The 26,495-nt window shown below is 41.1% G+C and overlaps 1 protein-coding gene across 1 annotated transcript in view; it reads left to right on the top strand.

Moving 5' to 3' along the window:
• LOC126419792 (myb-binding protein 1A) overlaps window positions 1–7,090 on the top strand; it is a 114,157-nt gene extending 107,067 nt beyond the window's left edge. The window contains exon 17 of the mRNA XM_050086976.1: window positions 6,041–7,090. Coding sequence (XP_049942933.1) covers window positions 6,041–6,569 — 529 coding nt within the window. The 3' untranslated portion in view covers window positions 6,570–7,090. The remainder of the gene's footprint in view (window positions 1–6,040) is intronic.
• Window positions 7,091–26,495: the final 19,405 nt, after the last annotated feature.

Here is a 26,495-nt window from a genome sequence, read left to right as displayed (position 1 = left end):
TTCTTCGTACTTACAATCGCATCTGGATTGAGGGACATGTTCCCGCATGCTGGCGCGAGTCTATTGTTGTCCTGATCCCTAAGCCGGGGAAGGACAAGCACTTGCCTTCCAGTTATCGACCCATCTCGCTTACCAGCTGTGTCTGTAAAGTGATGGAGCGAATGGTTAACTCCCGTTTGGTTTGGCTGCTCGGGTCTCGACACCTACTTACCAATGTACAATGTGGATTTCGTAGGCGCCGCTCTGCTGTTGACCATCTGGTTACTTTGTCGACCTTCATTATGAATAACTTCTTGCGGAAGCGCCCGACCGCGGCTGTGTTCTTTGATTTTGAGAAGGCTTACGACACCTGTTGGAGGGCGGGCATTCTCCGCACCATGCATACATGGGGCCTTCGCAGTCACCTCCCTCTTTTTATTCGTTCCTTTTTAATGGATCGACAGTTCAGGGTACGTGTGGGTTCTGTCCTATCAGACACCTTTCGCCAGGAGAATGGGGTGCCACAGGGCTCAGTTTCGAGCGTTGCTCTCTTCGCCATAGCGATCAATCCAATAATGGATTGCCTCCCAGCTGATGTATCAGGCTCCCTTTTCGTGGACGATTTTACCATCTATTGCAGCGCGCAGCGTACGTGTTTCCTGGAGCGCTGTCTTCAGCGTTCTCTTGACCGTCTTTACTCCTGGAGTGTCGCCAATGGCTTCCGTTTTTCTGGCGAGAAGACGGTCTGTATTAACTTCTGGCGCTACAAAGAGTTTCTCCCACCGTCCTTACGACTCGGTCCCGTTGCTCTCCCATTCGTGGAGACAACAAAATTTTTAGGTCTTACATTTGACAGGAAACTTAGCTGGCCTCCACATGTGTCATATTTGGCTGCCCATTGTACCCATTCTCTAAATGTCCTCCGTGTTCTCAGTGGTATGTCGTGGGGAGCGGATCAAACCATCCTACTTCGCCTATATCGGTCGATCGTCCGCTCCAAGCTGGATTATGGGAGCTTCGTATACTCCTCTGCATGGTCATCCATCTTACGCCGCCTCAACTCCATACAACATCGGGGTTTACGACTTGCGATCGGAGCGTTTTTTACTAGTCCCGCCGAGAGTCTTCATGCTGACACTGGTGAATTGCCACTCCCCTACCGGCACGATATACTGCTTTGTCGGTATGCCTGTCGGCTACTGGCAATGCCCGACCACCCGTCTTATCGTTCCTTTCTTGACGACTCTCTCGACCATCAATACGGGTTGTATGTCTCTGCCCTGCTACCCCCTGGAGTTCGCTTTCGTCGCCTCCTTCAACACCTTAATTTTTCACTCCCTGCAACCTTTCGAGTGGGCGAGAGCCACACGCCACCTTGGCTCCAGGCTCAGGTTCGCGTTCACCGTGACCTCAGCTCGCTCCCAACGGAGGTTACCCCCGGTTCAGTCTACCACTCCCGTTTTGTCGAACTTCGTTCGAAGTTAATTAATATGACCTTCATTTATACAGATGGCTCTAAGACCAATGACGGGGTTGGGTGTTCTTTTATTGTCGGGGCACAAAGTTTCAAATACCGGCTCCATGGCCATTGTTCGGTCTTCACAGCTGAGCTCTTTGCCCTCTAACAGGCTGTTCTTTACATCTGCTGCCACCGACATTCTGCATATGTCATCTGCTCCGATTCCCTGAGCGCCATCCAGAGCCTTAGTGATCCGTACCCGGTTCACCCTTTCGTGCACTGGATCCAACGCTCTCTTCAGCAGCTGGTGGACGTCGGTTCTCCGGTTAGCTTTATGTGGGTTCCTGGCCATGTCGGTATCCCTGGGAACGAAGGTGCAGATGCCGCGGCCAAGGCTGCGGTCCTCCAGCCTCGGACAGCTTCTTGTTGTGTCCCTTCGTCAGATTGTAGCAGGGTCATTTGTCGATGCATTTTATCGCTGTGGCATGCCGATTGGGCTGCACTTACAGACAACAAGCTTCGGGCCTTGAAACCTCTTCCCGCGGCTTGGACGTCCTCCTCACGCCCTTCTCGGCAGGAGGAGGTAGTTTTGGCCCGGTTACGAATTGGACACTGCCGGTTCAACCATCGCCATCTGCTGACGGCTGTGCCGGCACCGTTCTGCCCATGTGGGCAATTGTTGACGGTCCGCCACATTTTAACGTCCTGTCCGGATTTTAACACACTGTGTCTTGATCTTGGCCTGCCATGTACTCTAGATGCCATTTTAGCGGATGACCCACGAGCAGCTGCTCGCGTTCTTCATTTTATCAACTTGACAACCCTCTCTAAGGACATTTGATTATGCTGTTTTTTTTTTAATTCTTTGCCTGTCAGTCTGTCTTTTATCGTGTTTTCCGTTTCGTTGCTGTTTTAAACTTGTGACTCACGGTGCATTCCTAACGTAGTCTGGGCGCTAATGACCGTTGAAGTTGGGCGCCCTAAAACCACAAATAAAAAAAAAAAAAAAAAAAAAATATCCTAGTGAACAGGTGGTTGGTAGTCGTACCTATATAAAAAACTGTGAAGTGACTGCAGCATAGCTGCTAGTATATGAGGTCAATTCAAAAAGTTCTACAACATTCGTAATTTTGCGCTAGCAGTGTGTTGGAGCAAAATGTGGTTGGTGTCCCTGCAAACGCCTGTGTTTAATGTGCAACTGCCGGAAATTTTATTGTTGCACGTCTGTTAGTTACTGTTCAGTACTGTATTGAGTAGAATGTTGTGTTGCACAGTTTGTGAATTTTGAGATGGTAGAGGAGTAATGTGCATGCATTAGATTTTGCGTGAAACTCAAGAAAACCTTTACAGAGTGCAGGAAGCCTACAGTGATGAGTGCTTAAGCCGTACTCGGTGTTACGAATAGTTGACACGGTATAGAAATGGCCGGAAGTTAAAGAAGACCGTCGGTCAGGTCAAGAACAAATCCAAAATGAAGAAGATTTATACCAATGAAAAGAGGAAGTTTCAGAGTTTTTTTTGTCATGTTTGATATCGGTGTAATAAATTTAATAATTTGTAATTAATCTGAACGATCTGTAGAACCGGATCACTGGTGCTGTCCACTCAGTAACAGCAGATACACTTTCGCACATGTGAGATGAGTTTGGCTACCATATTGTGGTTGCCATGCAGTCAATGGTGGCCACATTGAACGTTTATTACATTTCTAATTATTAAATAAGTATTAAAAATTAATTAATTACAAATTATTAAAAATTAATAAATTTTTTTAATTGATGTCAAATGTTATGAAAAAAATTGAAATTTCCTCTTTTCATTGGTATAAAGCTTGTACATTTTTGATTTGCACTTGAATACATATGAATTTTTGAATTGTTAGCAAAGTGTTTATCGCCAAGCGTGAACGTGCATCATTTTCCTTAAGAGTTCTTGCTCTGAGGGGGATAGGCAGGCTGCTAGCTTGTTGATGTACATAATATCTAATAATAAATCAATATACAGCTCTAAAACCGGCAGTATATTTACAATGTGCAGCAGATATTTTTATAGGCTGTACGTCTATATTTCTTCTGGCGATTTATCGATACTTTTTTCTCTATATATTGAGAGCCAATAATGATATTTTTTTTAAATGTCGATGTATCAGATTTCCGGTATTTTAAAAAATATCAGCAGTCCTACCAGTAATGCTCATGTCAGGAACGTCAGTGGAATTGTGTGTGCTAATTGAAGACTGACTAAAGAGATGGCAAAAGGATGTTACATTTCAGTTGGATCATGTCATGAAATCTTGACACAGCATCGTGGAATGTATTGTGTTCCAGCCAAGTTCACCCCAAGGCTAATAAGTTAAGACCAGAAAGACCTCCGCCTCGCATTCTGCGGAGAACATTTGGATCATGCAAATGAGAATGAGATGTTCCTTAAGAGAATTGTAACTGGTGATGAGACTTGGGTCTACAGTTATGATATTGAGACCAAGATTCCATCTTCATGATGGGTTGGGAATGGTTCTCCAAGAGCAAAGAAATCTCTTCAGGTCAGATATCAAAGTCATGCTGATAGTTTTCTTTGACGTTGAAGGATTAGTTCATCATGAACTCGTACCACAGGGACAAACTGTTAATCGATGGTACTTTCGGGACATGCTGTCATGCCTGTGAGAAGGAAATGACTTGAAATGTGGTGAGACAATTCATGGCTCTCCCAACATGATAACGAATGTGCACATTCATCCCTGTATGTGAATGATTATTGCATGAGAAACGAAATCAGTGTGCTGCTTCATCCTCCGGACATTCCAGACCTGGCCCCTGCAGACATTTTATTGTGTCCGAAGTTGAAAACCCCATTGAAAAGATGAAAATTTGCAATCATAGATTTGAGAAAATAAAATTTGCAAATGGGGGCTTCATGGGGTATAGCAAAAGGCGTACCAAGATTGCATCAGGAAGAGGAAACAGCATCGGGAGCAGTTTAACAATTGTGATGGAGAGTATTTTGAAGGAGACAGTATACAATAAGTAAAAGTTAAGTGTAGAAACATTTTTTGGACAAAGTTCCAAAATTATTTGAACAGCCCTCATATTGCACGGCTGCATTCACCGATGACCCCGCCTCTGATGGGGTAAGATAAAGCAGTGAATAGACTGGAATGAGAAGTCCTAGGTGTATGAACTGGGCAGGTTTTGTACATGGGTGCTTCACAGGATATGATCCTTGTGGCAACGGGTTGAGGGGTAGCATAGGGATGGACTTCGATGTTGTGGAAGTTGGTTGGTCGATGGGAAACCACTTTAGGAGGGGTGGAAAGGATCGTGATTAAGCTGGTCCTCATTTCAGGGCATGATGAAAAATAATTAAAGCCCTGACGAAGATGTGGTTCAGTTGTTTCAGTCCTGGGTTGTTTGGGTTACTGTAGATGGACCATAAACAAGTTGACATAGGAGGGTGACGTGGGCTGTGCCACATATGTACTTCAAAGAAGTTTTTGTGTGTTCGTATATGTTGTATACCAGCATGCTGCATAGCTTTTTATATTGGTATGACTACCAACAAGCTACCCACTACGATAATGGCCATCGCCAAACTGTGGCCTGAAGCAAAGTGGACCACTCTGAGGCACAACATGCAGTTGAACATTACATTGGGGATTTCAATGTCTACTGCATAACCTGTGCAACCTGAAGTCTTCCCTCCTCCATAAGCTTTTCTGAACTGTGGAGGTGGGAGTTATCCTTAGAACACATTCCCTGCTCTTGAAATCATCACAACCTCGACCTATGGTAACTTCCTGTCCCCACACGCTCCACCAAACAATTTTTGCCCTTCTGTCCTATCACCCACTCCCAATTCATGCCCCCTCACCTTCGTGTGTGCTGCTGTCTGCAAATGCATGCACCAGACTTCACTCCATGGCGAACTATTCTCTGTCTTTCTCTGCAGTTCACACACTTGCTTTCTAACTTGTACCTCACATCTTGCCACCTTATGACATCCACACCTCTATTAATTTTTTATTCCATTAGAGTCGGGCGCATCAAACAGAAAAACATTGTTATTAGTGAACTTTCATAACCACCTATTCCTAAACATAACAGCATGTGCTATCAACCTTTAAAGTGCTTATTGATTATCTTGCTCTGATTATGCTTAAAATTTTCAAAATTTTCATTGCTATTAAAGCTGTAGCCATGTTCAAAATTTTCATTAATAACTGAATAAAGAATGACTTACTGAAAATGGATGATTTGGCACAATATATGTATGTCACTATAGGTTTTTAGGTTTAGTCAAACAGCAGACCATCTTATGGTAGTAAAAAGACAGATTACGCTAAATATTTGCATAATATCCATTTTTCTCTGGTTCATTGCCATATCTTGGATATGGATTCAGTAAGGCTGTAGTAGTTTCCTCATTTGACACAGTTTTGTTGTTTAGAGATACTATTCAAAAGAGATTTTAATGTTTTAATCTTTTCTTGGCAGGGTTTTGCAGTCATACAGTTTTCTAAAAGCCATCACTTTTTGGTTGCTAACAGTTGAAGATGATAATATCATCTTAAAAATTTTAATTATCTTTTCATCTTATTTCCAGTGCGAAAAAAGCTACTAAACAGAAAGAAGAAAAGCCAAATGGAGTTTTTGTGGATAAAATCAAGGAGGAAGTTGAAAAGCATACACAAGAACTTGATTACGTAAACAAAGATGATGTTGATGAACCCTCAGAAAATGACAGTAATCAAGGAGGAAGCAGTGAAGATGATGAAGCTGGAAGTGCTGTGAAACTGTCAAAAAAGAAAGAAAAGAAGAAAAGGAAACATTCAAAAAATAAAGCATTAATGAAAAAGGAGTCAAAGCAGTTACGTTTAAATGCAGTGTCAGAAGGGATGGACAATGTTACATTTTCTGGCATTGACATTGCAGAAATTAAAACTGACGACGATGAAGCGAAGAACATTTTAGTGAAGGGCAGTTACAAGATAATCCAAAATGGGCATGTGGATGGCATGGATTCTTCACTAGATAATGTTGAGCTAAGCATAAAGAAACGAAAACACAAAGAAAAGAGTGTAAGTGAATCTGTGAACAGAAAAAAGAAGAAAATTGATGTGTCTGAATTGTGAATATATACTCCTAATGAATAACAGAAGGTGTAATAAATGACTAAAAACATAGTGTGGCATTCACAAAGACCATATCAATCGCCAATTTCCATTCCATACTTTCCCGATTCTGTAAACTTAGTTCAAATCTCATTCTGGAATAACAGACTGATGGTTTTAATTGCTGGTTATCTGAGGACATCATAAATTGTTTTATTGCAACTATTTGTCATTATTACTACATCAGTAATTTTCGTGATTTGTTCTCACATCTTGAGGAAGTTGGAATTAGAGGGGAAATGCCGAATAGTCATTCAGCGTGTATGGAGAAATTGCCATACCTAAAGAAATTCTCGTTATTTGTTTTAGCAATGTTTACTGTTGTATGTGGTTGTTACTGTTTGAAAAGCAGCAGTATGTGATATTGTACATTTTTGTATGTATGTGAGATAAGTATTTTTGTTGATATACTGTTTCCAGTAGCTGTTAATAACTGTATACATATGATGACTGAAATACATGCATTGAATTTTTTAAAATAACATTGTAAATTGGAGTCATTCAAATGACCAAATTAATTCTTACAAAAGATAAGGGAATGACAAAACGGTCACATGTGAACTTCAGTAATTGTGGCATATAATGAAGTGTGTATTTGCTGGATGATTAGTCTAAGGGACTAATCTTTCTCTCTTGAAACTTTTTTGTGTCATATAGAATACTTACTTAGTGATTAGAGAACCAAGTGGAGGGTTTAATGGAGGGCTCTTGAAACTTTTTTGTGTCATATAGAATACTTACTTAGTGATTAGAGAACCAAGTGGAGGGTTTAATGGAGGGCTTAACCCAAAGATGCAGATGTTTCAGTCAGTCTCAGATGCTACATTGTGAACATTTGCTATCAAGTGGAGAATTTTAGCACCTGCTCTCAGTAGATCAGGCATGTACTATACAAAGGAAGTGATTGTTTGGGTAGTACATGTTTTGTGAACGTTGTCATATTTAGGTTGGAGGAACCCCTCCATAGAATAAATGTTGAGTTACCTTCAGTAACTGGAGAAAAATCATCCGTGTCACTCTCAGAGGAGTATTATGTCCTTGTAGGTAAAAAAGAGGAAAAAATTAATGTGGTAACTACAGGCACATCCATGGTAAGATATCAGAATTAGCATCAAATATTAAAGGTAATAGTACCCACGTAGTGTTAAAGACAAAGCAGGCTGAAAATGAAAGTTAAGAGCACTGAAATATTAAAGTGAGATTAGATTATATAGGGAGTTTCACAGTTCTTGTTATAGGCTTCTAGATGTTGTAGAGAGCATTTAGTATATAAAGGTTTCATAAGAAACCTGTGTTGAGAAATGTGCCATTTGAATGTAAAATGAGATTGAAGATTGAATCACTTCTAGATCTCCCACTTCACAGTATGCACACAGTGAAGACAGCTCTGACCTGTATGCTCTACATCAGCCCTTGGCATGGGCAGTGTTTCAAGACTTGTCATAGAGTTACTTCGCACGTGATGAAGGGTATGTTCTTCAAAGTTGAGAGTACAATGCATGCATTGAACACTACTGTCAATCCTCCTAGTTATAATTGTACCAGTTTCTTGCAGTTGAGTGAAAATGTATTGTGGTGTTGTAAGTACCACACGGACTGACAATGGCGCCCTCATAGTTTGTATGCGTACTGTGAAGTAGGGGTTTGAAAGTGATCTGATCTCCAAACTTGTTTTATATTCAGGTGGTACATTGCTGGACATGAGTACTTTTTCATTACTTTACCTGCAAATCCCCACTACACAATCCTTAGAAGCCTGCAATGGGAATTGTGAAAAACACTATATTTTGCAAGTATAGGCCAGACACTAGTATTGCTTCATGAATATTGTCATAAATAACTTGGTAATATCTATATGAGTTATCTCAATGTGTAATAATCTAGGCGAAGGTAAGCATCAGAGTTTTGTCTAAGATAGTAATAGGATGCTTCTATAGACCACCTGCCTCCTGATCAGTAATGGCAGAGAGCTTCAAAGAAAAACTTGAGAATGTTATTGGTACTGATTGTGATATTGTAATACGGGTTTGCCAGCTATAGAATGGTGGGAGTCGTTGGATTAAAACTGGTATGAGAGCCAAAGACTTGGTGAGAGTGTTTTGGATGTATGTTCGCAAAATTGCTGTGAGCAGATAGGGAAAAGACATGAGGACAAAATCTTGGACATGCTGGTAGCTGACAGGCTTGAACCTTTCAAACCGATTAAGATACAGGAAGTCACATCAGTGATCATACAGCTGTTAAAGCATCACTGATTACTATACTATTATTTAAACTAGTTGTCACTTGACAGGCGATGGGCTGCAGGGCTCCCGCCACCGATAAACCAATGGCAGCCGGCGCTGTCGGCTACCACTGCGTTGCCACTTCGCTCTGCTGAGATGACTAAGGCATTGTGCCAGCCAGTCCTCAGCGAGCTGTTGTAGACGTGCGGATGAGAGATTTGAGTGACTTGAAGCTTAGCGTCTTTACGATGTCTGATGAAAGTAGTCACAAGAGAGGGAGGCCGAGGCTTCACACTCCTCGGAAATCTCCAAATAGTGGCGGACATGGCGTCGTTATACGCAGTCAGGCGCGTGAATACGTGCGTTCCTTAAGGGAGTATTTTGAGAGAGAGAAGGATGCAGGAGGGCCTCTAGTTCCTTTGGATAAGGTGGTGGAGCGAACTTCAGCTGCTCTGCAAGTTAGCGAACAATCAGTAATAAGAATCTGCAAGGAGAAATTCACGAAAGGAGGCTCAAGTGAATCATCTAAATTGGAGACACCTGGGAAAAAGAGGCGACTAGAGAAGAGGGCCACAAAACTTGACTCTTTTCAGGAAGCTGCCATTCATCGTCAAATATACGTATTTTATTCGAGGAAGAACACTCAAAGAACTACATGCTACCCTCACAACGGCTGACCTGTTTCAGGGTAGTAAATCGTCTTTGTTGCGAGTCACGAAAATGTTAGGATTCCGCTATAAATCCATCTCTGGCAGAAAGTTACTAATGGAACGCCAAGATATTTTAGCCTGGCGATGCCGCTTTCTTAGAGAATTAGTGGGGACAAATTTTGATGATATCGTTTAGCTTGATGAAACGTGGGTGAATGCCGGACACAGTTTAAAAAAGGCTGGACAGACGGTACCATCAGCAGTAGTATGGCAACTCCGATCGGCAGAGGGAAAAGGGTAATTGTAGCACATGCCGGAAATTCAAAAGTTTTGATTCCAAATTGTCTGCTGCTATTCAGTTCAAGTAAGACCTCCGACTACCACGAAGACATGAACCACAATACTTCTGTGAAATGGTTTGAAGACTGTGTGCTCCAGAACTTAACAAAAAACATTATCATTGTTATGGATAACACTCCTTATCACTCAGTAATACAACATAAATCACCCACAAAGGCAACGAGGAAAAACGACATTGTTAGCTGGTTACAGAAACATAAGGTACAGTTTGAGAGTAGTTTGACACGGGCAGAATTATTAGAATTTGTATCGCAACACAATCCAAAGAACCCGATTTACATTGTGGGCATAAAGTGCTCAGATTGCCTCTTTAGCAATGCGATTTCAACGCAATAGAGCTTATTTGGGCTCAGGTTAAACGGCATATTGCTGCAGAAAATAAGAAATTCACATTAACCGAAGTGGAACACCTTTTGAAAGAGGCCGTTGAAATTGTGACATCGGAAGACTGGCAGAAGGTAGTACATCACGTGAAAGGAGTGATACAGGACGCATGGAACAATGAAGGTGTCTTACAACAAAGTGTCGAAGACTTGATTATATCTGTCAATACGAGCAGCGACGTGGATTGTTCCACTGACTCTGAATCTGAATTAAGCGGTGTTTTCGCATTGTCTGATTAGTGTGTAGTGTACTTACTGCCATTAAATATTGTGTTTGTGAATTTATTTCGATTAATTCTTATTCTTGTTGTGAGACTAAGAAATACTGTTTGGCCAGCTCTCGTCATCTCCTTACGGTAAGTTAGACTGAATTTTAATTCTATTTCATTTTGTATATACACCAAGATGTTATTCAATGTGTGTAATAGTTTTCGAGATTTGCAATTTAAAGAAAGAAACTTTTCCAGACGCGAAAATTTCTCACACTTCAATAGTTAATGTAACAACGGCCCTAATTAAAATTAAGAAAAGAAATTTGATGTGCTTGTAGATACCACTCAGACCGATACTGTATGTAAATTTCAAAATATTTACATAATATTTATAGGAGATTTTAAACGTCATACTTGTTTTGAGTTCAGTACTGATAGGGTTGCTTAAAAATGCTGTTTTCAGAAATTTATATACAGGAAACTTAATGCACTATGAAAACTTTTAAGGATTCTTTGCCGAGTGCATTATTTTGGTAATTAATGGAAAAAAATATTTTGCTGTGACACCAATAGTTTTTCAGTAATGACGTGATAAGTTAGAAGCTGTTCGCGAAATCGAGAATGTAAATGGTTTCAAACAAATAATAAAACAAAACAGCTCGTTGATATGTATACATATATTGCTAAAATTATGCATGTGGAGGAAGAATATATACAAAGAGATTCTTATTAATGTTCATAAAATCCTCAAGACGACGTTGAGATAAGTAATTGAATGTAAGCCATATGGGACCGCAAATGTGGGGAAATACCACAAAAGTGGATAAGAGAGAGAGAAACAGTTTGTCTGATGGTTTAGATAGACTGATGTCGTAGTTAAAACTGACTGTAAATAAGAGAACTAAACCGTACATTCTCACAGCACAACATTTTCTTTCTCACAGTCGGATTTAACAGAAAACTAGTGTATTGTTTAGGTGTTGACTGCCTGAATGTTTATTAGAGATTGTTCGAAACTTTGAAGTAAATCGGTGAAGAGACTTTTGTTAACAACATTTGCCTATTATATCTTACTATATTCATATATTATATACACATTTAAAAACATAATTTATAGCCATCCAAATTTTATTAGAGCATTGTGTAAGAATTGAAGTAAATCACACGCACAAGATTTTTGCCAACAACAGTTGTCTTTTGTAGCATGTGTCCATCTGAATATTTATTAGATGTATTGTGTACAGATCTGAAGTAAATGATTTGATAATGAGCTTAGGCCCAAAACTAGTCCTCAAGTAATAAAGACAATTAGTATTGCAACTTCGCCCGCATCTCGTGGTCGTGCGGTAGCATTCTCGCTTCCCACGCCCGGGTTCCCGGGTTCGATTCCCGGCGGGGTCAGGGATTTTCTCTGCCTCGTGATGGCTGGGTGTTGTGTGATGTCCTTAGGTTAGTTAGGTTTAAGTAGTTCTAAGTTCTAGGGGACTGATGACCATAGATGTTAAGTCCCACAGTGCCCAGAGCCATTTGAACCATTTTTTTATTGCAACTTCGATGGTTCTCTGCACTTTATTGTATAATTTAGTAAATTTGCTAACAACCTTTCCTGCTTATATAAGGTATAATACTTACTGTATATACCATAGATACACGTATTAAAAAAATGTGTCGCCCATGTCCATATGAATGTTCGTTAATGATTGTGCTAATATTTTTAGTAAATTGGCCAAGAATTTTCGAGATTTTTGGTAACGTTAAACTAAGACTTGGCTCTATATAATAGTATAGATGATATAGTTGATAACGTCAAGAGCCCCCTGAGACTGTTTGCAAATGATACAGCTGCTAATATGAAGGTTGCACTGCCAGAAGATAGTAGTAAAATGTGGAAAGACCTGCCCAGGGTCGACGATTGGTGCTGGGACTAGGAGTTGACTGTAAACTTCAGTAAGTATAATGTATTGCCCATAAATAGGCAGAGAGCCATTCCAATTCAGTTAAGCTGTTGACAATACATAGTTGCAAACGGTAACAATCAGATAATATCTATCAATAAAAAGTGCCTTAAAACACTTGTTTGATCATTTCTAAACTATTGTTTAATAGGAGGAAGGGGGGGGGGGGGGGGGGGAGAGAGAGAGAGAGAGAGAGAGAGAGAGAGAGAGAGAGAGAGAGAGAGAGAGAGAAGCAGCAGCAGTAGCACATTTAGTGATGATGTGGAATACCCCTAGCTGCATACAGGCGTTGATATACTTCAACGCCTGTATGCAGCTAGGGTTATTCATTTAATTGTAATTTCAGAATTTATTGTAGTGAACGTTTAAAACTTACATTGCTACCTGTCAGCCATTTTGGGTTACTGGACAATAGATCAAAAATTTTAGTTGCTACATATTTAACTGCTTTAATAACAGGTAATAAAGGACTTTTCTTCCTCTAGCATTGTACGTATGGACGTCATTATTCTTCTCAAATTGTGGTGGATTCTTTATGATGAATTTCAGTAGCAGCTATATGTACTATGCTACCACAGTAAAAATGCCTAACTTGCTGAAGAGATGCCTACAGGACGACCAAGGGTGTGAATGCCTCATATTATTCTTACTCCTCGCTTTTGTACAATGAGTACTTTGTTTCTAAGTGATGAGTGAACCCAGAAAATTATTCTGGAAGACCTTATTGAGAGGAGATATGCAAAATATGACAGGATGTTTGTTTGGTTGTTTCCAAGAGTTGTTGTAATATGAAGAGCAAAAGTATCTGACCTTAATTGTTTGAGAAGCTGATCAATGTGCTTCTTACAGTTCAAATGTTCATAATATTTACACCTAAAATCCGGAGCATTCTGCCCTGTTCATGGACTCCTGTTCACATGGTGCACCAGTTAGTAGTTTGACTTTTGTTTGTTGTAGAGAACTGAATAGTGTGTTTTTTCTCAAAATTTAGGAGGCATCTGTTTTCAGAGAGCACACAACAATTCTGTGAAAATCATTAACAGTCTCATTTGTTGCTTTCTTTCTAATGACATTTATTATAATAATACTATTATCTGCAAAGAGTAACAAATCTGCTTGATCATTGTTGGGTGGGTAATTCACATTGATGAGGAATAGAAGTGGACCCAGAATTGGAACATGAGGGGCTCTGTTGTGATTTCTCTCGTCACTAAAATTTTCGCACCTTCCATTATTTATGCATTCTGTTTGTTAAGTATGGTTCAAACCATACTTGCGTGTTTTGGTTATCAAAACAAAATTTGGTAATGTGGCCCACTGGGACATCCCTTTTCCAAAATTTGGCCCACCTGTCAAAAAGGTTGGCCACCCCTGATATACACATTCAAAGACTTTGGAACATCACAAAAAAAATACCAACTGGCGATATCTTATTACTTAATTCTTTAGTTTTAATTCATGAATATTGTTCATCATATGGGGTTCTTACCGGGGGAGGTTAAAATTGAAATTTCAAGAGATCACTTCTGGGGAAGAGTTGGAGTACATATTACAAGGGCAAGTCAAATGAAAACCTTAAATATTTTTAAAAATATTATTTATTGTGCAGAAGTGGTGCAAAGCTGTATCACTTTTCAACATAATCTCTCCCACACTCAATGCAAGCCCTCCAGCACTTACAAAGTGCATAAATTCCTGTAGAAAAAAATTGTTTTGGTAGTCCACACAACCACTCATGCACAGTGTGGCGTACCTCTTCATCAGAACGGATCTTCTTTCCTCTCATTGCGTCTTTGAGTGGTCCAAACATATGGAAATCACTTGGGGCAAGGTCTAGTGAGTATGGTGGATGAGGAAGACACTCAAAATACAGGTGTGTGATTGTTGCAACTGTTGTACGGACAGTGTGGGGCCTTGCATTGTCATGTTGCAAAAGGACACCTACTGACAGCAGTCCACATCACTTTCATTTGATTGCAGGCCGCATATGATTTTTTAGGAGATCTGTGTATGATGTCCCTCTAGGCATGTAATGCTCCAAAATGACGCCTTTTTCGTCCCAAAGGAGTCAGTGTAGCCTTCCGTGCTGATGGTTCTGTTCGAAACTTATTTGGTTTTGGTGATGATCAATGGCGCCATTCCTTGCTTACTCTCTTCGTTTCCGGTTGGTGGAAGTGAACCCAGGTTTCGTCCCCAGTAACGATTCTTGCAAGGAAGCCATCACCTTCTCGTTCAAAGTGCCAAAGAAGTTCGTCACAAGAATCAACACGTCGTTCTCTCATTTCAGGAGTCAGCTGCCATGGCACCCATCTTGCAGACACTTTGTGAAACTGGAGCACACATGCACAATGGTTTGTGCTGACTCTTTCCTTCACTATGGCTCCAACTGCTGCATCGTTCTGTGGAGTCACAACTCATTGTGCCTGACCTGGATGAGGAGCATTTTCCACTGAAGTTAACCACCACGAAGACGTTTTAATGTATAAATTCTAAGAGTGCACATTCCAAAAAGAGTCAGAAAATTATTTGCTCCCATATACCTTTCGTGAAACGACCAGAACGAGAGAGTTAGACATATTTGAACTCATAAGGATGTTTTAGACAGTTGTTCTTGGAAAGAGGTAAATGATAATGATATGCAAAGTTCACTCTCCTACATACTGGAAGGTGACCTATATTATATAGCCTATTGTATTGGAGTTTTGAGATCGGTTCCCGTGCTTGCAGAAAAATAATAATGAATTAAGTGTGGGCCCACCTTTTCGCAATTACACAGATTATTGTTTTGTTTTATCACCCAAACATGTTTCACCACAGTTGTTGCATCCTCAGTGGATTTTTTAACTATTTTCCTGAAATAAATACATTCACATTATTTTCAGGTTAAGGAACATGACACATCAGATTTTATTGTCATTTAAATTGTATGTGCACTTTATCTTTTATTTTGCATTGCGTGTATCCGGTGGCTGCCGACCAAAATCAGCCACAGATCTAAATTAGTATGCTATGTCATTTGCAAACATGAGGGATAATAAACAAAAAATTCTATGCACACAATTTTCTAACATCTCTCACGTTTGCAAATGATATGACATACTAATTTAGACTTGTCATTTGGTTGGCAGTCACAGGATACATGCAATAGAAAATCAAAGGTTAAGTGCACATATAGTTTAAGTGACCACAAAATTTGATGTCATGTTCCTTAACTTGAAAATAACCTGTATGTATTTATTTATTTCAGGGAAATAATAATAAAACCACTGAGTGTGCCCCAACTGTGGCGAAACATGTTTGGGTGATAAAACAAAACAATAATCTGTGTACGTGCAAAAAGGTGAACTCAGTTCTTAATTTGTTATTATGATTTGTGGAGTATGGATGCAGATGCAAATTTCTGGACTTCGTATTTGATTGTGTGCTATCCGGATTTCCACACCGATGTATGAAATCAGCCTGATCTAAAGCAATACCTAGAAGTCTTTTTGTCTCAAGTCCTCAGGAGCAGATTGGAAAAGTGTGATTGCTTTTCAAAAGCTTTTGTCGAATCCTGGCTGTATTACGGGATAACTGAAATCTGGACATCACCATGAGGATTTTGGTTGGCTTCAGGTGTCATGAAGCATGTCCACACCAATATCATTTTGCCTTTGATTGGCAGCTCTTCATGATGTTAAGAGTACAGGTCCTTAGTTTTTGCAGAATGGTATTTTTTCAACAATGGAATCAAGTTTTAACTTCACTCACAAGGAAGACCTTGTGAAATCTGCCTGAAGCTGCCTAGTGGCTGGAGTGGACTGATATTTTGATGAGAAAAGAAATCCACAGTTTTTTTTACATTTATTGAAGAGTGTGTGCACTCCCAGGTGCATCTTTAAATATATACATTTTGTGATATTTATATGCATATATAGTGCATTCTGTAACAAAATTCATGTATTTGTCTCTGTCGAGGTCACTCTGAGTTGTTTCGTGACCTTCCATTGCAGGGCCCTTAAAATTACACAGTCAGCTCTCGCTAATACAAACCTCGATAAATCGAATATCTGGACAAAACGAACTAGTCTGCTGGTCCTTACGAAAAACCTCGGTAGATCGAGGAAATCCAACTATTCTGGTACACTCGATAAATCAAAGCGATTGCCTTGACAGACCATCCGCAAACACTATAATTCGAAATCAGCAGCTGTTTAACACTTGATAATTCGAATTGTTTCATCATTTAACTCTTTGCGTCATTCCTTTGTTTGTTCGATTGTATACCGATTACATCATATAGGCTCCAATAAATTGTAAAAATGGCTTCAAAGAAGTATATGCGTCTGACTTTCGCAGAAAATAAGCTCTTTATTGAGATCTTCAATGTGGACTGAAAAAGTAACAAAAATTTAGTGAAAACTTTCGGAATTCGGCTATCAAGGCAATAGGTAAACCTAATGGAGAAAGAGTGGATTGCTGAAAACATACACGCAGGCCGCGGACCTGGCAAGCTGAGTTCTCCTGTCTTAGTCAGTACCTGTCGGAGGTTATTTGCTAAGAGAAAAGGCTGTCACTCGCTGTTAACTGGTAGGTTCACCACTAGGGAGGTGGCTCTGTTGTCTGTTGTGTGGCGGGGAATACTTTTAGAGTACCCTGTTCCAGTCGCGAATGGTTCACGAGGAGGACAGTTGCAGGTAATCCTCTGTGTGACCTCGAACATCTCTAATTTTTACCTGCAATATACTGATTGACTCAAATGAAAAGAAACTGAAATAAACCGCCACATGTCTGTTGTAATATTTCATGCGCACAAATCTAAAAAGCAGAAAATAATTATTTAAATAAAAATAAATTTTTAGAAAAGACGTTCTCAGCTCCGGAAGACAGTAGCAATTTTTAAAAAATTCGTGAAAAAATGCCAGCAATTTCTTTCATTTCAGTTGCTTTCATAACATAAAAACTGAGGTAGTTAAAAAAAACCACACCCAACAATATTGCAAGTTTTTCGAAGTCACATTTTGATCTTTGCAATTAATAAAACCGCTATTGGCATTAAATGCTGAAAACGGCCTTGTGCTTCGATGCACTTCTGCGTGCGTCCTAACATGTTAATATGCGCTTTGCGCAATTTTACCGCAACATTTCTCAAAATTTCGTTACGAATATTATTCTTCAAGTCTTCTAACGTTACTGCGATATTTGCGTATATTTTTCTCTTTAGACTGTGTCACAAATAAAAGCTGCAAGTGGTTATTAGATTCGGCGAACGCAGTGGCCGCAATTTTTTTGCTGACACTGCTTTTTCCTGTGGATCTTTCATGTGAAATGTGACTCGTCGCCAATCCTATGGGAATACAGCGTACTTACGTTCAATGGGGAGGGGGTTGTGCGTAAATTTCCTCAGAGATTCGCATACACGTAACAAACAGTGTTTACTCAATAAAAATGGGATGAGAGTCCGTTCTTGCTGACCCGGCACACAGCACTCCGACTTTTTCACTGTGAAGAGGTTCGTCATTAATCTTTTGTTGACCAATATGTGCTGTTCTGTGGTTTCACATGTACTGTCAGATGGGATCAGGCTTCATCACTCATGAAATACAGCAGCGGATCCAGCATTCCACTAACTGTTTGACACAGCCAGGTACAATAATTCACACGCCCTGCCTTGTCTTCCTCCTTCAGTTCTTGGACACATGTCATTTCGTAGGGCTTCATCCATATATGGTTGAAAGCACTTACGCGAAACCATCACTTGTTGCGACAATTTACGTGTCCGTTTCTTTGGACTCTTTAATATTCGTACTCGAATATCCGCGATTACAGCAGGTGTACGAACGGACCGGGCTTGATTATTTTTTGTGTTAGCAACTGACCCTGTATTGCGCCACTTTGTCACCAGGTCTTGTATACTGCTCTTTGCCGGTATGTAAACGCCAGGAAACTTCTTTGCAAAAATGTCTCGCGTTTCCCTGAACCGGTGGGCCACAACTGTGATTCATTCTTGAAGAGGATACATCTCGCTGAGATATTTACTTCACAAGTTTTAACCAAGTTGCAAAGGCTGCTGACAATACAAAACGTAGTCGCAACATCTTCGAAACAATAGATGACAATTGGCGGGCGACAATGAGCTGTGTAGTGCTCGTAGCAAGTTTCTCGTGCGCCAGCCCGTACGTTTTATCAACTGTTGCAAATATTCCCAGACATTTCCTTTGGCGTTGAGGTCGAGTGATTTAGTGGGCCATTCGAAATGCGATTGGCTGGCTGAGCCTTTGTTAAATCAGGAGCGTGTGCGCGCAGCCCTGTGGGCAGGGCTGTTATCTCGGAGATGAGCGTATCCACAGCTTATTCATCGTGAAGATATAAAAGAAGGGCAACACTTGGATCACCGAGGATGCCAAAACTCAGTTGATTGATGGAGTGCTGAAATCAAAATTTACAGATAGTATGCGTAAACCAGTTATGCTGACCACTGAAGCGCCGAAACTGGTAACTACACAATGAATAAGATTATAAGGGCGGCTTTATGCGTTTCATTTTCTTACAATAGTGAACGGCCGTGATCCCCAGTCAAAAGGATGGACATACAAAATCTGAGAGGGGTACGACTGGGATTTTTGCTTGTCAGTGCTAACGCGCTTCCGTCGTTCCCGCTGTAGTTCCGCAAGTGTGAGTCTGACAAGGGAATGGACCAATAAGACATGTCGAAACCTACCATGAAATTTTTTTACACAGGAAGAAAACGAAAGAAATGCACTGCCAAAATTTTAGCTGCTAAGAGGCACTGCAAGTATTTTGTAAAAAATGTTGAAGTTACACATTTTTGCCGTGCGAAGAACAGCTTACAACAACGATTTGTACAGCTCTTACAAGTGGAAGTGATCGTGAGAAAAAGATGGGATAATCAACAAAGAGATAACACTTTACGAGTCGGAGCATGGAACGTCAGAAATTTGAACGTAGTAGCAAAGAGAAACAGAAAAGGGAAATGCAGACGCCCAATCTAGGTATAGTGGGAGTCAGTCAAGTGAAATGGAAAGAAGATATGGATTTCTGATCAGACGAATACAATGTAATGTCAACAGCAGAAGGAAAATGGCATAACGGAAGCAGGCTTCGTTATGAATGGGAAGGTAGAGCAGTGTGTGAGTTATTGTAAACAGCCCAGCGATACAGTTGTTCTCATCAGATCTGACAGAAAACCAACGTCGATCGTGAAAGGTCATGCATACATTCCAACGTTTCAGGCAGCAGATGAAGAGATAAAGTAAGGAAATGATGATACTGAATAGTCAATTCAGTGTGTAAAGGGAGATGAAAATCTAATAGACATGGGGGATGGGAATGCGGTTATAGGAGGAGGGACAGAAGAAAGGAACATGGCATGGATATGAGCTTTCAGTGGAAATGAGAGAAGATAAAGACTAATTGTGTTCTGCAATGAATTTCAAATGGTAACAACGAATAACCTGTTCAAGAATCAGAAGAGGAGGAGGTATAGTTGGAAACACTGGGTGGCACCAGGAGGTTACAGCTATATAGCACATTACGTCTGTGTAGCCTTTGTTATGTTTTTCTTGTTTACTCGTTTCAGTGTAATGTGGATGTAAAATTTGTTTCATGTCGGAATTTGTCCTTTGTTAAGCCTTTGTAACTTCGTACCAGGGTATGACTTAAACTAATGTACAGTCTAAGTTGTCAAAACAAAGTGTAGTACAACAAATGTATGTATTTGTGTGGTACCTGTTCCTTTGGACATGCCCGAGAGGACAGACACCACTCATGATGACATGACTGGTGCATCCAGAGAATGGGAAAGAAAGAGAAGGCATGAGTGGGAATTCAATTTGTGACTTCCAGCCACACAGGGCATTGTAGTAACATAATGCATAATGGCAAAAGTTGGAAATTTGTATCGTACCAGGGCCCGAACCCGGATTTATCATTCCTCATGAGCAGTTGCCATAGCAGCTTCAGCTGTTAGGACACACTTCCCGAGTAACTCAAGTTTTCAGCTTATCACACGCTGCAGTGCAGCAGCAATGACTGACGGAGTAGAAACTACTTGCGCCTTGGCTCCTTGATGTTTGTTTCAGTGTGGATGCACTAATATCGTCCAAACCCATAGGAGAATCAATAATGTGCAAGCAGGAGCTTAATAAATGAGGCACACTGCATTGCAGCATGTGTTAAGCTGGAAACTTGAGTCGATCAGGGACCATCCTGGATGGCCTAAGCATTAAAGGCAACTGCACATCACAAGTGGTAAATCTGGGTTTGAGTCCTGGTACAGAACAAATTTTTATTTTCGCCATAGCCTTATCACAATGCCCTCTGTGACTGGAAGTGTAGCGGCACCATCGCTTAGGATAGGGAAAGTTGGTTTTGTGCAATATTCTGAGCACAAGTTACAGCCAGGTGTGGGCCGGATTGCAGTGAGTTACGCATACCAACAGTTACGAAGTAGAATAGAGACCACAGGGCTGTCAAATTTCTGAAAGAGTATACATAGCGGTTTTAAATGTTGCAAATCACAGGCAGAAGGGGCCCACTGGCCAACCTAGCATGTCATGAGTACGTGATGCGAAGCAGCATGTATGGCAAAACAGAGGCGCTCAGCCACATATAAATAGGTGCTGGTTTCTAACGAGATTCATTCAAGTGTGGCAGCTCTTCTGGATGGTGGGGGTATCACACTTCCAGCTACGTTCAGCAGCAGATGGGGCGCCAGCATTCCAGTCCACGGCGAGTTGCTGGTTTGACCCTCTTGAGTCTGACGTGGGGTCCGTAGCCAGCCAGCAGTGGGCCACTCCACGGCTCGCAACCGCAGGCAGTTGTCTTGGCTTCCAACACACGCCGGAGGCATCCTGAGGCGAGGGCCGCATATTAGGACTCCAGATCGCGGGCGCTTGTTGTTGCTGTGGTCTTAGCCACGCTGGCGAGAAGCACCCATCTGGCCACCTACAGCTCGCACCGACCAGCGCTGAGTCGGCAGGGACACAGACCGCTGAGTCAACTGCCAGCATCCTGATGACGCCGCAACTCCATTGCTGCACAAGGCCGACACACAGCAGTGCTTGCATGGGTCAGTGAGGCAGCCATTCTGCACCAAGCCGTTTCGCAGACAGCAAAGTGGTGTCCTCAGCATTGTGGAACTCAGTGATTCAGAACGAGAGGAACAGGGGCACTGTAGTTGGAAACAATAAATCACTTGGAAAGCTCGGACGAATCTTAATATGGTGCCTATTACCCCTTCCCGCTACATCTGGTGTTGCAGTTACATTCGGTGGCTGAAGTCGCCACTACAGGAAGTCACTCCATTCCCACCCATCCATTCCCTTTCTCCCTCATTCTCTATTTCATATAAACCGAGTATAAAATTTCCAGCGTTGTGATGGCTGTACAGATATGTTAAGGCAGCCAATAAAAAATGATAAAAAAAATTAAAAAAAAACGTTCTACCTGGATTGCTTCATGGTCAGACAGAGATTCTGATATCAGATACTGGATTGTGAGGCATACCCAGGAGCAGTTATAGACTTAGATCATACTTTAGTAATGATGAAGAGTAGAAGAAAGTTTAAGAGAATCACTTGGAAGAATCAGTGAGGAAAGAAGTGGGATACTTAAGTCCTGCGGAACGACGAGATGCGTTTGTATTTAGCTATGGACGTGGATACTGTGATAAAGAACACCACAGTAAGCACTTCAGTTAGAGAATTAGACATCTCTAGAAAGGACAATCACAGATGATGCACAACTAGACATAGATGCATCGAAGATAACTCAAAGAAACTATGGGTAACAGAAGAAATACTTCAATTGATCGACGTAAGGAAAAATACAATAATATTCAGAGAAAGAGAGGCATACAGCAATATACACCGATGAGCTAAAGAAACTGGTGCACCCGCCTAGTATTGTGCAGGACCCCTGCGAGCACGCAGAAGTGCAGCAACATGACATGGCACTGACTCGACTAATATCTGATGTAGAGCTGGAGGGAATTGACACCATGAATCATGCAGGGCTGTACATAAATCTGTAAGAGTACAAGGAGTTGGAGATCTCTTCCGAACAGGATGTTGCAAGGCATCCCAAATTTGCTCAATAATGTTCATGTCTGGGGAGTTTGGTGGGCAGCGGAAGTGTGTCTTAACTTTTTGGAGTGTTCCTGGAGCCACTCTGTAGCAATTCTGAACGTTTGGGGTGTTGCATTGTTCCGCTGGAATTGCTGAAGTCCATTGGAATGCACAATGGACATGAATGGATGCAGATCAGGCAGGATGCTTACGTACATGTCACCTGTCAGAGTAGTATCTAGACGTATCAGGGGTCTCATATCCCTCCAACTGCACATGCCCCACATCATTAAAGAGCTGCCACCAGCTTGAACAGTCCCCTGCTGACATGCAGAATCCATGGATTCATGAGGTTGTCTCCATAGCTGTACATGTCCATCCACTTGATACAATTTGAAACGAGACTCGTTCGACAGGAAACATGTTTCCAGTCATCAACAGTTCAATGACAGTGTTGATGGCCCCTCGTGAGGCGTAAAGCTGTGCCTCATGAGGTCATCAAGAATACACGAGTGGGCCTTTGGCTCCGAAAGGCCATATCGATGATGTTTCTTCGAAAGGTCTGCACGCTGACACTTTTTGATGGCCCAGCATTGAAATATGTAGCAATTTGTGGAAGGCTTGCATTTCTGTCACGTTGAACGATTCTCTTTAGTCATTGTTGGTCCCATTTTTGTAGGATCTTTTTCCAGTCGCAGCAATGTCGGAGATTTGATGTTTTAACAGAGTCCTGACGTTCAATGTACACTCGTGGAATGATTGTACGGGGAAATCCCCTCTTCATAACTACCTTGGAGATGATGTGTCCCATCACTCATGCACCGTCTGTAACACCACCTTCAGACTCACTTAAATATTGGTAAACTGCCACTGTAGCAGTAGTAACCGATATAACAACTGCGCCAGACACTTGTCTTATATAGGCGTTGCCGACCGCAGCGCTGTATTCTGCCTGTTTACATATCTCTGTATTTGAACACGCATGCCTATACTAGTTTCTTTGGCGCTTCAGTGTAAATTCCTCAAGAATGGAACAAACTGGACGTAGAATGCACCCAAGGTGAAAGGGCTCTAGCAAAGAAGTGAAGAAATCGAAAAAGGAATGACCGTCGGGAAGACTGGTTCAGCATGCAGGAAAGTCAAAAGATGCTTTGGTGAAATTAAAAGCAAGGATGGTAACATTGAGAGTGGATCGGGAATTCCACGGTTAAATGCAGAGAATGGATCGGGTAGGTAGAAAGAGTACATTGAAGACCTGTCTATGAGAGGGAGGATTTGGCTCATGATTTGATAGAAGTTGTAGCTGGAGTCGATAAGGAAGATGTAGAGATCTAGTAATAAAGGCAGAATTTAAAAGAGCTTTGGAAGTCTTGAGATCGAATAAAAGAAGAGGGATAAATAACATTCCATGAGAATTTATGAAATAATCGAGGGAAATGGCAACCAAACGACTATTCAAGCTTGTGTGTGTGGTTTCTTTGTGATCGGCGGCGTACGGTTAGATTTTCGGCAAAATATTATTCACACAATTCCAAAAATATACTTGTGAGAAATATCACAAAATCAGCTCGACAGCTCATGCATCCAGGATACTGACAAGAATAATATTCAGAAAAAATGGAAAAGAAAATTGAGAATCCGTTAGAAGACTTTGGACTTAGAAAAGGTAAAGGCGCGAGAGAGGCAGTTCTGATGTTGGGCTTGTTCGTTGGAGCAAAGCAAGAAAAATCAAGACACGCCCACAGGATTTATGGACCTAGAAAAAGCGTTCGACAGTTAAAAATGGTGCAAAATGTTCGAAATTCTGAGAAAAATAGGTGCAAGTTATAGGGAAAGGCGGATAGTACCCAGTAAGTACAGGAGCCAAGAGGGTACAGTAACACTTCTCGAATTAAAAAGGGTGTAAGGTAGGGATGCAGTCTTTCGCCCCCAGCTGTTCAGTCTATTCATAGAAGAAGCAATGACTGAAATACATGGAACGTTAAATTCAGGGTAAAAACATATCAATGATATTGATGACATTGCCATCTTCAGCGAAAGTGAAGAAGAATTACAGGATCTGTTGAATGGATGAACAGTCTAATCAGTACAGAATATGGATTGAGTGTAAACCAGTTAAAGACACTAGTGATGATAAGCAGCAGAAATGAGAACAGCTAAATACTTAACTTCAAAATTAGTGTTCAAGAAGTAAATTAAGTTCAAGAATTCTGCTACCTTGGAAGCAAAATAACCTGTGATGGACAAAGCAAGTGTGACATAAACAGCAGACTATCATAACAAAGATGGTATTTCTGACCAAGAGAAGTCCACTGGTTTCAAACCTAGGACTTAATTTCAGGGAGAAGTTTCTGAGTGCGTTTGGAACACAGCATTGTATGGCAGTAAATCATGAACAGTGGGAAAACCAGAATAGAAAAGAATCAAAGTGATTTAGGTGTGGCACTACAGAAGAGTATTCAAAATCAAGTGGGCTGCTAAGGAATGAAGAGATCCTCAGCAAAATCGGTGAAAAAAAGAAAGTTATGTAAACACTGACAAGAAGAAGGGACAAAATGATACTAGTGGGAACTGAAGAGGGTAAAAACTGTTGGGGAAGGCAGGTATTGGAGTACATCCAAAGAATAATTGAGGTCGTAGGGTGCAAATGCTACTCTCAAAGAAAAAAAGAAAAAATACTATGGATTTTACACAAACGTGGCCTTCAAACGCCTTTTCCTTGAGTAACTCGACAGCCGTGGTCTCCAGCAAAATGTACACCAGTACAAAATTTAATAACATTAAATTTTCCAACAAAAAAGCTCTGTTTTTTTCTGTAGGACTAATAGTGTGCGCTGGTAACTGAAGGGGTTGTAGATTTGGAAGTTAATCATGTGCTATAGAAGAGTATTCAAAATCAGGTAGACTGATAAGGTATATATATAATGATATGAATAAAATAGAAAGAAACATTCCACATGGGAAAAATATATTAAAAAACAAAGATGCTGTGACTTACCAAACGAGAAAGCGCTGGTAGATGGACACAACAAAAAACACACAAACACACACACAAATTTCAAGCTTTCGCAACCCACGGTTGCTTCATCAGGAAAGAGGGAAGGAGAGGGAAAGATGAAAGGATGTGGGTTTTAAGGGAGAGGGTAAGGAGTCATTCCAACAATCCTGGGAGCGGAAAGACTTACCTTAGGGGGCAAAAGGGACAGGTACACACACACACACACACACACACACACACACACACACATTCATCCGCACATATACAGACACAGGCATACCTGTCCCTTTTTCCCCCTAAGGTAAGTCTTTCCACTGCCTCTCCCTTAAAACCCACATCCTTTCGTCTTTCCCTCTCCTTCCCTCTTTCCTGATGAAGCAACCGTGGGTTGCGAAAGCTTCAAATTTGTGTGTGTGTTTTTTATTGTGTCTATCTACCAGCTATTGTGTCTATCTCATTTGGTAAGTCACAGCATCTTTGTTTTTTAATATTTGTGGAAATTTGTGGTAAGTTCCTATGGGACCAAACTGCTAAGGTCATCGGTCACTAGGCTTACACACTACTTAATACAACTTAAACTAACTTACGCTAAGGACAACACACACACACACACACACACACACACACACACTCGAACCTCCGACGGGGGAAGCCGCGCAAACCGTGACAAGGCGCTTCATACCGCATGGCTCGGCCATATATATATATATATATATATATATATATATATATATATATAATTTTCTTCATGTCCGCACATTAGCAGCACTTTGTCGCTAGAAGACTCCTAATTGTAGCGTGTAACGAGAGGATCTGTGACGTAACTACGTCGATGCGTGAGAAACAGCGTGCCATAATCGAATTTTGATTTCTCAGAGTTCTTCCACACGCGGAGCCGCCTCTCCTCAGCATGCAGTGCCAGACCACATACGAACGTTGCGACATCTACAACACCCCGACACCTTAGTTTCGCTGTCATCGGCCATCCTTCATACAGTGCCGACTTGACGCCATCCGATTTTTATTGTTTCAAAAAC

This window comes from Schistocerca serialis, chromosome 9, assembly GCF_023864345.2.
Source record: "Schistocerca serialis cubense isolate TAMUIC-IGC-003099 chromosome 9, iqSchSeri2.2, whole genome shotgun sequence".
NCBI lineage: Eukaryota > Metazoa > Arthropoda > Insecta > Orthoptera > Acrididae > Schistocerca > Schistocerca serialis.
The sequence above is the reverse complement of the archived record's forward strand: the minus strand, read 5'-3'. Positions and strand labels throughout refer to the sequence as shown.